Here is a 14,880-nt window from a genome sequence, read left to right as displayed (position 1 = left end):
GGTCAGTGGCCGACTTGATAGCCTGGGTTGGCGTCTTGGCTTCCCAGTACTTGGAACATGGTACATAAATGTACCATGTTGAGCCAGTGAATATGTGGTGCTCTTGTTGTTCATCACTAGCTGAATATGAGGACCTGCTCAAGATGCCATCAAAATGTGTCTGACCTCCTATAACAGGACACTGAGAAGCCCAATTCTGGCTCTTGGAAATGCCATGGGCTAGTAGAGGAGGAAGTATTCCACAGGCTAATACTGATACTTGTTCATTTTTAAACACCTACTAAGAGCCAGGCACCTAGGTAAAAGTAGGTCGCATTACTGTAAGGTACAGATGAATTTCTGTTCTTATTGACAGGGACCCACAGATTATGTCTACTCAACATCAGAATAGCCAGTTGATCTAGGCAAGAAAACCAACCCAACGCTTTCTTTACCACCATCCAGATAAAATCAACCTGTTGACTGTCTGATGCACCCTCTCCCACACATTCCCCTTGTCAATCAGTGATACTGTGTGGCTACTGTGAGTGTTAAGAAATCAGGGTTAATTTCCTGGGTCTACAGGACAGTAATGGTTGCCGTTTTCAGAGTATTTCAAAACAACTATTTTGCCTGTATTATCTCATTTAAAATGAGGTAGGTATTTTTACCCCCAGTTTATAGACGAGGGAAATAAGATTCAACAATGCTAAGGGTTTCACGGCTAATGAAAAGGAGGAGGCTGAGTTAACTCCTGTGCATAGCCTGTGTGTTCTTCACTGCACATACTGTGTCCACCCCTCAGAGCAAGGCCTGAAACAAGCCATGATCCTGAAGGCAGCTGGGGCCTTTAGTATGGTGCTCTGTGACCAGCACAGCTGCAAACCCTTTTACCCAACTCCCTCTGGGGAACCTTGGACACTTGGGGTTCCCAGGTGTCTCCCCAGTGAGCCTGCTTCTGCCCACAGAGCATCTCTCTTAACTTTGCATTTCTGTGTTTGATCTCAATGTTTGCTCTTTTAAATTTTTAGGTATAACTTACGTTCAGTAAAATGTGCATATCTTAAGTGTACAGCTTGATGATTTTTCTTATATAGGTATAGAACCTTGTAACCACCACCCAGATCAAGCTCTGGAGCATTCCTGGCATCTCACAATGCTCCCTCATGCCCTCCCCAGGAAGTACCTCCCCAGGGGTAACTACTACTCTAGCCATGCCACCATGGATTAGTTTTGCCTGTTTTTGAATTTTGTATTTTTCTTGAATTCCAATTAGTATAGGGGTCTAAATCTTAGGCTACAAACTCAGGTGTGCAAAAAAAAAAGTGTGATTTAACCTATTATTTTTATTTTTTTGTGTTTTTTTATTTATTATTGAAATACAGTTAATTTATAGTGTGCTAGTTTCAAGTGTACAGCAAAGTGATTCAGTTATACATATATATGTGTATATATATGTATATTCTTTTTCAGATTCTTTTCCATTATAGGTTATTACAAGATATTGAGTATAGTTCCCTGTGCTATACAGTAGGTCCTTGTTGTTTACCTATTTTATATATAGAAGTGTGTATATGTTAATCCCAAACTCCTAATTTATCTCTCCCCGCACCCCCCATCCCCTTTGGTAATCATAAGTTTGTTTCCTATGTCTATGAGTCTATTTCTGTTTTGTAAATAAGTTCATTTGTATCATTTTTTAAGATTCCACATGTAAGTGATATCATATGATATTTGTCTTTCTAAACCTATTATTTTTCTAACATGGAACTTAAATCTCTATTCTGAGCTTCCCATTCTTCCAGTGGCAGAAGCTGTAGTCAACTTTATGACAACCCACTTCAGGAAAGCCTTATCAATTCAGGATTTGGGTTGCTTATATATTTGCAGGGTGCATTTACACAGTGCCAGAACATTGTAGAAAGGGGTATCTGGCTCAGGCTTACCGTGGTCATTTGCATCATTGGTCCATGCTGACACCTCCTGGAGTGTCTACATTCCCATCGGTCTCTCTCTCGATCATCAACCCCTTCCCCATTGGCATCAACTGAAAGTCCCCAGTCCCACCTGGTTCTGGCCATCAGTCCTTGCTGGTCTTTTTGCATTTTCTTTGTCCTGTTTTCAAGGCCTCTTCAGGTCTGCCAGTCTTCTCAGTATTTCCATGTCCCTCTCAGGGGCAACACAAGAAGCATCCGTTTCCTCTCCTGTGCCAATCTGGAACTGTGGAGAACTCGGAGCAGCTGCCCTAGGCCCGCTTTGTCTAGAAACAACACACTCCAGTTTCTCTTCTGCTGCTGCTCTACTGGCCTGCTGCTTTTCTGATTTCATCTCGGCAGTCGGGGTACATGTTCTTTTGTTCTCATATCCACAGCCTCTAAGGGCTTCCAGCATCCCCCTTACTCTGGAGTTCTGGCCTGCACTGAGACAGAGGAACCATCCCAGGGACCCACACCTGCTTCTCACTCCATTACTAGACTTTCCCTTTCTTCTCTCTCTTTCAGGCCTGAGAATCGTTATTTCCTCCAGTGTGGGAAAAGCTGACTCTTATATTATCATCCATTCTCCTATTTCTACTGTTTTGGCATAAACCTTTGTGCACACTCTTTAGGATTCTGGATTTTGAAGGTCAAAGGGCCCAGTTATTACCACTAATTGGTGTTTCAAAACTATTTTTCTAGTGTAAGTTCTAAAAGTGTATTTAGAAACACAAAAGCCAAAACTGTCTTCTTTCATCTACCCTTTCACCCTTCCCTGAGTAAGTAAGCCTGGAATGCCCTAGTTGCTGTTTATAGATTGTGGAATAAGGAAGTGGGATGTGGGGTTTTAGCTGTAATACAATCCACGTTGCTACCAGATTCTGACTTTTTCTGCTACCTAACTACCACAAATTACTGAGTATCTGCTATGTTCAAGGCACTTTGTGAGACACTATCAAAGGGAAATAAAGATAAAAATTGTAAATATAAATCACATTTAAGTAGCAATTTATCATGTTCTTTCCCCTACATGATCCCATTTGATATTGACAGTATTTCTGAGAGTGAGCAAGCCAGGTAACACCCTCCTAATGAGACTGTAAGGTGGGTTTATTATTCCCAACGCTTTCCAGATGAGGAGACTGTGGCTCAGAGAGAGTCCAGCTCATCAAGTGGTGGAGCTTTGATCTGGGGTCTAAACCCAGAACTTCTGGCTCCTGTACCTGCCTCCATTTACTACCCTTGAAGCCTCAAAAACGAGGATTCCCAATGAGCTTCCAGACCCCAAGGCAGAATGTAGAAATTGAGAAATTTCTGGCTCTGAAGGAGGTGGATTTCATAGAATGGGTAGGATTTCAACAAGTGGCAGTTGGGTTTGGGGGAACGTATTCCAGGCAGAAGGAACTTGTAAGCAAAGACTTAAGGTTTCACCTTCTCTACCTGCTACCCCACCTATTGCAGCTGTCTGCATTCATAGACCTGCTTCTCAGGACTTGGCTCCTGCTTAGGTACGTTCTTCTGTGCCCTACTCACGTGTCCACACACACACACACACACACACACACACACACACACACACGCACACATACTCAACTCCCCAACATCCTGAGCCTCAACCACGTCCCAGACACATTCATTCTATTTAATCCTTACAATGATGTCCCTCCCTGGCCTTCACCCTCTCCCTGGGCTGAGTCACTAAGCCGCAGCTGTGACTTGCCCCTTGAATCTTAGTGTGACCCACATGTATCCCCTTGAATCTTAGTGTAGCCCACATATATTCCCTGTTGCACCCTGCTAGCCTGTTGGGGCCCCCACTATGTCCTCTGGGCACTCAGGGGCTGTCTGTTGCCTGAGTCTCTACCAAACTTGCCACTCCCTTGGGCACTGCCCCTCCCCTTTCCCTCTGTTTCCACTTCTGAGGTAGGTGAACCTCTAAGTGCCCCAGTCCCCCAGAACCTGCTCCCCTTAGTGAGTGGGCCTTTTGCAGGTCTTAGCTCCTTCCTTTCCTGCCCACCCTGTATAGCTTCCAGGAACCGGCAGACCTTTCAGTCAAGTCTAGAGGAAGGACTGAAAGTCTGGAGGGAGCAGAGGCCATCCAAGGGGTGGGAGAGTGTATTCCTGCAGAGTCAGAGGCGGGTGTCTGGCTTGAGAGGGAGGGAGAGGCAAAGGTGGAAGATTAGGATCAGTGGTAATTTACAATTTGTATGAAGACCCCTCTTTAATACCAATACAGACCTCACAAGAGAATGGCTTTACGTTTAGTATCTATTGTCTGGGAAGACAAAAATAGTGACAAAATTCACAATGAATTCAGAAACACTTTCAAATAAATTTGAATTTTATTCATCTCATCAACAGCTAACACACTCTTCACATATACTGATTTGTTGGGACTTGAAGGTAAGAATATCAATGTCTTTATAGACCCTTTGCAAGAACTCCAAGGCCACGTAGGGACTATGGTCAATGGAATTCCTGATTTGGACCAAAATAGTACTTCAGTTATTCTGGAGTGGAAGGAACCTCTAGTGAGCTGTGGAATTACAGTGGTGAAGTTCTTCAGGATGCCTGGTTTTGGAGAGCATAAAGGGAAGCAGAAGAGGGGCAGTAGAGATGGGGAGGGAGGGGTGCATTCTCTTTGAGGCAGACATTTCTCATGGGAACTGCAACCATGTTTCAAGTGGTTTCTTTGATTGTATTTTTAGTCTCCCTGTTAGAGAGTCAGGTGCCTGGGTGTCAATTTTTACTCACATGTTCTCCCAAATAGGAAGTTGACTATCTGTTGCCATTATCTGTCATCACTCAGTTTTAATAAACAAGTTCATGTGTCACTGGGACAGGCTGAGACAGAAAACTTACCCTAAAGTCCTAAATAATCTTAAATATGAAGAAGCAAAACCAGATATTTTTAAAGAGAACAAGTTCTTGTCCCCATGACTGCCCTGCACATCAGCAGTTTCCCAGCCATTGGTTGGGATCCCATGATGCTGCCCTACACAACCCTCACACTCAAAAGTGTTTATTGAAGCATATTTTGGAGGGAATGTAGGCAACTTGGAGAACCCCCACTCACCCTTCTCCTCATAAGGCCTCTTCAGACTCTCCTGGAATTTTGTTAGCTCAACAATGCAACAGTCACAAAGGCAGGGTGATGCTCAGTGAGAATAATTAGCCAGGTGATCTCCAGTATCACTTTTACCACCTACCAGCTGTGTGACCTTGGGCAACACACTCAACTCTTTGAATGCTCTATTTCCTCCTCTGTACAAATGGCGATATTAATACCTACTTAAAATATATTCATTAAAAAATAAAATTTATTCGTTAAACAAAATAATGGATGGGAAATTGTCTAGTACAGATCTTGGTACCTACTAGGTATCTGAAAAATATTTTCTTTCTCTCTCTGTCTCCTTCCCTTCTTTCTCTCCTTTTGCCAGAGTTTGTGCTAGGTGCTGCTGGAAATAAAAACACACGGATGACCTAGAACCTGCCCTTGAGATGCTTGACCATAGTACAAGGCAGTACAGTGTTCTGCTAGAGGGGCAAGTGAGTTGCCTAGTAGAGCCCAGAGGAGGGAGGAATTGATTCCATGTTGGGCAGTTGAAGAAACCATGAAGGAGGAAGTGGCTTTTCAGAAAGAACTTCATGAATAGGTAGGATTTCTCCACTTCTTTTCCCTTCCCTTCTCTTCCATTCCCCTTCTTCCTTCTTAACCAAGTATCGACCCAGAATTTAAAATGTCCAGAGGCAGGGAAGGCTCAAAGCACAGTCTGATTAAGACTCTGGCTCTGTGTCTTTCTGGTCCTTCAGGTTGGCTCTCCCTCTTGTATTGGCTTTGTCCTCTGGTGGATGGATACCAGAGAGCCACCCAGCGTCTCCCGCAAACACAATTCCCAGAAAAATGTCACATGTGCAAACAAATGTTTGCATACAACGTAGGGGTTCAAAAACTCTCTGGAGCATCCGTTGGTCCCAGATCTAACAACTCTGAATGAAGGAAACAGCCCTGTGTAGATAAAGTGGTGGCCATGGTACTCATTCTTCCTTCCTTTTGAGGTAAACTTAAAAGGGGAGTTCTCAGTTGCAATTAGGATAAGCTATCCTGAGTCCTTTCTTTAAAAGTGGGGCCCCAGAGTCAGACTTGCTTGGGTGAGGAGAGCAGGATTTTAGTAGGTAGTGATGAGGGACAAAGGTAGTCCTGGCTGAGGTAATGGTGTGAGCATAGAAAGGCACTGTGACAGGTGAGCTTAGGGCTATTTGGAGAAGGTGAGTAGACAGATGTGACTCCATCAGGGAGAGTCCCAGTGCTGACTTAGAGCCACACTGGGCACAGCTTGAGGGGTAGGAGTGGACTTTCTCAGTCCAGGCAGTGGAATCACTGAACTGTTACACAGTGTTTATCCTAGCTGTAACTCTACACATTCCATGTGATTATTTGATTCCTGCTTGCCTCCCGCACTGGTCTACCTTCTCTGATGAGCACAGGCACTGTGTCTCTTTCTGCTCCCCTCTGTACCCCCAGCCCTTGTTGAGGGCCTATGATCTAATAATGCTCAGTACATATTAGGGAAAAGAACAGGTGGATGAATGGTTTCTGAGTGGGGAGAGACACGTCTGGGTCACTGTTGTTCACACGTGTGAGCTTTGGTACTTGATTTTATTCTCCTTCCTTGTTCCCTTCTTTGCTCATTGGTGGTCATCACACAGGGGTAGCAACTGGCATCTTATCAGCCAGGCCTTCCTCGGTCTGGACAGATCAGACCATCTGAGTTTTCCAGTGAAGTGTGCAAATGACCCTCGGCATCTGCCAAGCCCTTGTCCCATGCACACACTATTTGACCGGAGGCAACTTGAAATAACGTAAAAACATGCATTTTTGGACTGAGAAAGACTATTTCAAATTTTAGCTCTACCTCTCATTGTAAGTCGCTGAGGAAATTACCTCACTTCTCTGAATCTGTTCCTCATCTATAAAACAGCAATGATAATAAATATCTACTTTATAGTATTGTTGTATTAAATGAGCTGGTAAACATAAAGGGCCTGGCACATAGTATGCGCTCTTTTTTTTTTTAAATTTTATTTATTTATTTATTTTTGGCTGTGTTGGGTCTTCGTTTCTGTGCGAGGGCTTTCTCTAGTTGTGGCAAGCGGGGGCCACTCTTCATCGCATTGCGCGGGCCTCTCACTATCACGGCCTCTCTTGTTGCGGAGCACAGGCTCCAGACGCGCAGGTTCAGTAGTTGTGGCTCACGGGCCTAGTTGCTCCGCAGCATGTGGGATCTTCCCAGACCAGGGCCCGAACCTGCGTCCCCTGCATTGGCAGGCAGACTCTCAACCACTGCGCCACCAGGGAAGCCCTTTTTTTTTTTTTTACATTTTATTTTATTTTCTCATTGTGTACTTGAAAATCACAAGAAAGTATTTATTTTATTTTTTCCTGGTTTTAAAAGCAACTTCATGCTCAGTGTAGAAAACTTGGTCTGTGCAGCAAGGTCTAAAAAACAAACTACTGTAATAACTCTATCTACAAAACTCTATTGAGATAACCACTATTAGCATTTTGAGGTATTCCCTTCTAGTATTTTCTCTACTTGTGAGAAATGTCATTTATTTTAAATAGATAATTCCTCCACATGGCACCCAATTGGAGGGGGTACAAAAAGGTAAACAGTGAAAGGTAATTCTCCCTCTCTACCCTCACTCCGCCCACCAGTTCCACTTCCCAGAGGCAACCTTGTTACCAGGTTCTTAGGTGGCCGCCCAGAGACAGTCTACATATTTAGAAAATCTCTTTGATTTTCATATCATCTTTCTCTCAGGCAAATGCTGGCAAGGTGTACCTGCCGTTTTGCTCTGGAGGCTGCCGTCTAAGTGAGTTCCCTTTCAGCCCTCATGATGTCTCTGTGGGCAGAGCCGCAGAGGGCTCTGGTTACAGCTTCTGAGGGCTCAGCGAGCCTTGGTCTCGGTTTTATATTTTTACTCTTTGAACTGAAAATCTGCAAACAACTAAACAGGTGTTAGATTTCTCAGTCTCAACTGTTTGCTCAGTTGCTCATGCGAGGAGCAGATCTGCAGGCCGTTGGGGCCAGCACACAGGGTGGTCTGAGGAAGAATTTAGGCTTTCTCCAACATCGACCATCAGGTCAGTGTTTTCTGAATTGACAATTGAAAAGTGTGGTCTGACAGGGTATGATAATATTTTGCAATTGGGATTGATCCCCCCATATTAGGGACGTGTGCCCCCTAGAATGCTCTGGAGTGAAGAACAAAGCCTAAGTCGATATGGTCCATCCTAAGACCGGTCCTGTCCCCTCCCTTCAGGCCCCATAACCCTACCACCCCCAGCTCCTGTCATTAGAGTTTTTCCTCTGCAGGCTGTACCCTCCCACTTGGTCAGGTCTGCCCGTCTGTACTCTCAATAGGCCCCGTCTTCAGACCAGCCCTCCCCAACAGGCCCTGTCCCCTCAGCCTCCCTCTTTCCATCCTTCTTCTAACTGATCAAACCAAGAACATTGAGAACTTGACCCTCTAAAGGGCCCAGTGGACAAGGAGGGAAGGTAGGAAGTTAAACTGTTTCAAAGCTAAGCTCCAGAGAGCAGCAAATAGAATGGACAGATGCATTTGAGACATCTCATCTGTAAAATGAGTATTAAATAATATGATAAATACAAAAGGGCTTTGTAAGCTGTAAAGTGCTGTATACGCATATGGGACTCATATTCTTATGAAGATGATGATAATTTAAAAATAAGACATGGAAGCCAATCAATTTTACAAATTAATTTTTTATTACAAAAGTGTTACTTATTCATTTTAGAAGATTTAAAAAGTATATAAATAAACAAAATAAGAAAAAAAAAGTCTCGGAACTTCCCAGGCAGTCCAGTGGTTAAGACTCCATGCTTCCAATGAAGGGGGCACAGGTTCAATCCCTGGTCGGGGAACTGAGATCCCACATGCTGCACTGCTCGGCCAAATAAATAAATAAATAAATAAAAGAAAAAAGGGAAAAAAAGAAAAAAAAATCTCATAGTGTTATTACAGAGTGTGGTGCCTTTTATTATTTATACAGTATATTCCATCTATTCCTATGGGACCTGTTTCTGTGGGAGGATTATTGTTGCCTTGACAACAAATTTTGCCCCGTGACTTACTCTGGCCAGTTAAGTGTGAGTGGAAATGGCATGTGCCACCTCTGAGCAAAAGTTTTAAGAGCATTTGTGTAGTTTGCCATCTTTTTTCTCCTTCTGTCACAAAACTGGCATGTCAAGAGCTTTTCCATCATCCTTGGTCTTGGACTGAAGAGCCCTGTGAGCCCTGTAATGTGAGTGAGAAATAACATTTATTGTTGTGAGCTCGTGAGATTTGAGGGTTGTTTGCTACTGCAGCATAATTTGTCCCAAGATACCTGATACACAGAGATAACAACTGTTAATATTTTGGTTTATATACTTCAGTCTTTTTTTATGCCTATATTCAATATATATTTTTCTTTATAAAAAGAGGATCATAATGTATGTATGACTTTGTGAAGTGCCTTCTCATTTCACCTGAAAATATTTCAGTATATAGCTCCAAAAGATGAGTTTTCTTTAAGCATAACCACAACATGATTACCACACTTAAAATTAATAATAATTGCTTCATATCACCAAATGTTGGTCACTGTAAACATTTCTCTTCTAAAATTTTGTTTAAATCAGGGATCCAAATAAGCTGCATACTTTGTAGTAGGTTGATATATCTTTTAAATCTCTTTTCGAGGGAGAGCTTCGGCTCTCCCTCCCTGCCCCACCCCCCTTTTTCTCTTTCTCCTTTTGATGTATTTGTTGAAGAAACTGAACTGGTTGCTCTGTAGAGTTTCCCACAGTCTGGGTTTTGCTGATTGTATTCGCATGGTGTCATTTAAGATGTTCCTCTTTCCCCTATGTTTCCTGTAAATTGCTGATTAAATCTAGACACTTGATCAAGATTCAGTGAATGGATTTCTCAACTTAATACATTATGAACATTTTCCATGTCATTTAGTATTCTTCTACAACATGCTTTCTTAATGACCATAGAGCTGTCAAAAATATGAATGTATTTTCATTTATTTAGCTAGTCCTCTATTGTGGGTCACTTAGGTTGTTTCTAAATTTTTGCTGCTACACACAACTCACTGATAAACCTCCTTGCGGACTAGTCATTTTCTGGCCTGATTTGCTGCCCTTCTGTTCTCTTAGTTCCTGCGGATGGTGGATGCCTGTGCGAGCTTCCTCACAGAAGCCTTGAACCCAGAAAACTGTGTTGGAATACTGAGGCTGGCAGACACACATTCCTTGGACAGTCTAAAGAAGCAGGTTCAAAGTTACATCATCCAGAACTTTGTGCAGATTCTGAACTCCGAAGAGTTCCTTGAACTTCCTGTGGATACTCTGTACCACATCTTGAAGAGCGATGACCTTTATGTAACAGAAGAGTCTCAGGTGTTTGAGACTGTGATGAGCTGGGTCAGGCACAAACAGTCAGAACGACTCTGCTTGCTCCCCTATGTCCTGGAGAACGTGCGCTTGCCACTTCTGGACCCATGGTACTTTGTGGAGATGGTGGAAGCGGATCCTCTCATCAGGCAATGCCCAGAGGTCTTCCCGCTGCTACAGGAAGCCAGGATGTACCACCTTTCTGGCAATGAGGTGAGTTGATGATGAGAGACGCCGTATATAACCAGTGAAGTGAAGGAATTAGCAGACCTCCCAGAGATACAGGTGAGACTGGCTCACAAATCCTTAGGGCATCAAGAAGTAGATGCTGTAGATGTTTATAGTTTGAGTCAGGCAGTTCCAGAAGCCCTGGATTTCTGATCTGTAAAATGCTGATAATACTACATGGTAGACAGCTACCGAGAGAATTAGGTGAGATCTGGAAATCACCCAGCACCATGCCTGGCACATCCTTCCTCTTTCCGGTCGTGTAAGGGCGGGAGTTTGGTGGGGGAGACACACACATGAAGGGAGTGTGCCCTGTCCAGTCGCCATTCCACAGGGCTGCTGCTTTCCCAGTTTGTCCACTCTGGGGAAAGCTTGAGACTCTTATATCTCCCCTGACATTACCTAGGTTCAGACTCTCATTACTTCCTTCCTGAACCTCTGAGAATTCCTCAAAACTAGGCTTTCTGCCCCCAATCTGGCCGCCCTGCAATTCACTCATCAGCTGGATGATCTAAAACTCAAGCCTAATCATTTCACTCCTGGGCTTAGCCTCTTCACTGGCTCCCCACCACATTCAGGATAAAGCCCACGCTTCTGCCTAAACTCTCTGAGCCTGGCCTCCTGCTCGCTGGCTGCTCTAGTGTCATCTGCAACCTCTCTCTCCTGCTACAGTCTGAGTGCACTGCTTGTAATTCCCAAAGTGGACGTGCTTTGTCAGCCTTCAGGCTAATGCAGGTGCTGCTCAAATGACTTTTTCCTCTTCTTCATCTCGTTAACTTCTGCTCCAGCTTCAAAATTCAGTTTAAGCATCACCTTCTCCAGAGGCCTCTGTCAGTCCAATAGCACTGGAGCATTGCTCTATCATAGCACCAAACACTGCATATTAACCATTGAATTCCTCATCTGTAAATATCTCTAGACAGGGAGGTTGTTATGGTAGGAAATATGTCTTATTGGACTTTTCATCCAGACCTTAGGAGAGTCCTTGGTATATAGCAAGGGATTGGTTAATGTTTGTTGAATGAATAAATGGGTACCAAGATGGTGAATAAACATATCATTTGTATCTACCCTGTTCTCCTTAACAATTCCAGAAGAAATGTTATATTCAGAACTTTATAAAGACAAGAATAGGCTTAGTGGAGAGGAACAAAATAATCAGTAAGTAATGATAGAGGGGCAGTTTGTTACATTTGTACACATGAACAGCCAAACATGTATACCGCTATACAATGGTTCTGAGGTAGGCTACCAAGCCTTCTTCATTAGGCCATTGGTAGAAATATTAGCCAAAATAGTTTTAGGAATTGTCTTTCAGAGACCCCTTGGGAGCCCCTTCTTTTCTGTCTGTCCTCTTCTAGTTCTGTGTTGTCCTCAGATCCATTGTCACTTATTCACTCTGCAAACACATCCTTAAATATTTGGTAGAATTTATCAGTAATGCTATCAGAACCAGGAGGAATTTTTTGTGTATGTGAGAAGGTTTTAAACTTCAAACTACAAACTGTATTTCTTTAATAGCTATATAGATACAGGAGGCTATTCACATTATCTATTTCTTCTAGAATGAGCTTTGGTAGTTTGTATATTTCAAAGCATTTTCCATTTCATAGAAGTTGCTGAATTTATTGGCATAAAGTTGTTCACAGTAGTCCCTTATTATCCTTTTTAATATCTGTAGAATCTGTAGTGATGTCACAGCTCTCATTCCAGATATTGGTAATTTGTGTCTCCTTTTTTCTCCTGATCAGTCTGGTTAGAGGTTCATCAATTTTATTGATTTTCTCAAAGAACCAGCTTCTGGTTTCACTTGACTTTCTCTACTGTCTTTACATATTCTGTTCCATTTATTTCTACCTTAATCTTGACTACTTCCTTCTGCTTACTTCAGGTTGAATTTGCTCTTCCTTGTCTAGTTTTTTAGGGTGGAAATGAAGGTCACTAATTTGAGATTTTTTTTTCTATTATTGTCATTAGTGCTATAATTTCATATGCTATACTTTCATTCTTCACAAATAAATCCTGAACACCAACTATATGCCAGACATGGCACCAAGCACCACAAAACAGTCTCTACCTTACTAAACTTATGGTCTTTCAGAGAAGACAGGACACTAAGCAAATGAAGGGTGATGAGCAGACTGACAGAGGAAGACCAGATAACCACAAGGGTCCCATGCTGGATATGTGGGTCACTGGCAGGTGGCTCAGCACTGGGAAAGCCCTCATATTCCTGAAGACAAGATCAATCTCTGCAACTGCTCTCAGTTCAGCATTTAAAGTACAGTCTTGGGGCTTCCCTGGTGGCTCAGTTGTTAAGAATCCACCTGCCAATGCAGGGGACACGGGTTCGAGCCCTGGTCCGGGAAATCCCACATGCTGTGGAGCAACTAAGCCCATGCGCCACAACGACTGAGCCCGCGAGCCACAACGACTGAAGCCCGTGTGCCTAGAGCCTGTGCTCCGCAACAAGAGAAGCCACCGCAATGAGAAGCCTGCGCACCGCAACGAAGAGTAGCCTCTGCTCGCCGCAACTAGAGAAAGCCCGCGCACAGTAACAAAAGACCCAACACAGCCTAAAATAAAATAAATAAATTTTTTTAAAAACTTAAAAAAAACCCCAAAGTACAGGGTCTTGATCAACTGTACTTCCAACATTCTTGCTATTTTTGTTTCTGCTTCCCATTTCCTAACTCGCTGAAATGCAGGTGATAAAGGCTTTTCTCTTATATAAAATGTCCCTACTCTGTCTTCTGCAAAACTGCTGCTATGAAATATCTGCTCTGCCTTTTGTATTTACAGTGGGGTGGGGGTGGGGGAGTGGGATTATAAGCTTTGGATTTAGGAGGAGAGAGAATTCTGATAACTAGAAAATGTCAAGAACTTGAGCTCCCAGTCAGGTGGATCTGGGCTTTAATCTTGACTGCACAATTTACCTACAGTGTGACCTTGGGCAAGCTACTTAGCTGCTGTAAGGCTCAGTCCTTGTAACATGGGGAAGACAATATCTACCAACTGATAGAATTGTTTTGAGAATTAAATAAGATAATGAATGAGATGTGCTAGCACAGTGTCTGGCACATGATAAGTGCCCCAGAAATAAAGACTGTTCCTATTCTCACTCAGTTCCTTTATGGTACTCTATCTCCCACAATCAAGCATTTTCTTTCTCTGAGGCTAAAATCTCTCTTTTCATTGCGTCCTAGTTTTTTTCTGCCTTATTGCCCCAAATCCTGCTCAAGGCATTTTCTCATCCTTATTTAATAGTCTAGGTAACTGAACCAACCAACCATTGTGATCTCTGAGTTGTGTCTCATTGCTAGTTGATTCCTTGAAACTCCCAGCCTTCTCGCTGCTTGTGTGACCTTCGCTTTATTCCTAATGACACTAGTGTAAGCCTGGAGGATACTCTGTGAGCACATTTCTCCTCCTAACCTTCCTTTCCCAAACTATAGCCCTGCTTGTCCTATCATTATCTCCCCATTTTAACCTTGTCCCTCCTTTGAACTCATGGAAGTGGTAACAGAAGGAAGTTTTAGAACCCTAAAAGCAAATGTCAATTTACATTTGATTTAGGAGTAGTAGCTGGTACCTTCATTGGGAGAGGTCTTTTGGAGCAGAGAAAGTTACCCCTTCATTTCATTGCCTCCTAAGTTTCCAGGGACCAACTTGATCTATACCAAAGGCTGCTCTGATATGTGTGCTGTCAGGAGGACCTACTCCTGAGGGCAGCGGGGCAGAAGCTCACCCTGAGGAGCTTTATCCAAGCAGTTTGGTCACTTCTGTTTGGTCCTCTCAGATAGGTTCTTTGGACGATGAGTAGTCAGTAAGGGGAAACTTTTTTGCTCTGCTTCTAACAATCTGAAAATAAACTGTGTAGGCCTGATTGTTGCGTGTGATTCTTTGACAGACACTTACTTCCCTGTGTCTGCAACAAACTTGCCCATCTCTGACTTCAGATTGGCGTTTGTCATGCCTTTGGGGTCAATATTTTGCAAAACGTAGCTGAACTTACAATTTGGTAATGGTGCCACCATCTGGCAGTCCTGTGGTTCCGAGTTACAAGGCAGGTCTCAATACCCAGCCAGTCCCATCAACTAGATGATTGTATTAGTTATCTATTGCTGTGCAACTGATTATCCCCAAACAGCTGTTTAAAACAACAAACATTTATTATCTCACAGTTCGCAGGAATCTGGGAGTGATTCAGCTGGGTGATTCTGGCG

At 43.2% G+C, this 14,880-nt stretch overlaps 1 protein-coding gene across 1 annotated transcript in view; it reads left to right on the top strand.

Annotated features, from left to right (window-relative positions):
- The window catches only part of KLHL6 (kelch like family member 6), a 53,992-nt gene that overhangs the window by 27,946 nt on the left and 11,166 nt on the right, over positions 1 to 14,880 (top strand). Inside the window, exon 3 of the mRNA XM_068545427.1 lies at positions 10,190 to 10,639. Within this exon, the coding sequence (XP_068401528.1) occupies positions 10,190 to 10,639 (450 nt within the window). The remainder of the gene's footprint in view (positions 1 to 10,189; positions 10,640 to 14,880) is intronic.

The sequence above is a fragment of the Eschrichtius robustus genome, chromosome 6 (genome assembly GCF_028021215.1).
Source record: "Eschrichtius robustus isolate mEscRob2 chromosome 6, mEscRob2.pri, whole genome shotgun sequence".
Lineage (NCBI taxonomy): Eukaryota > Metazoa > Chordata > Mammalia > Artiodactyla > Eschrichtiidae > Eschrichtius > Eschrichtius robustus.
The sequence above is the reverse complement of the archived record's forward strand: the minus strand, read 5'-3'. Positions and strand labels throughout refer to the sequence as shown.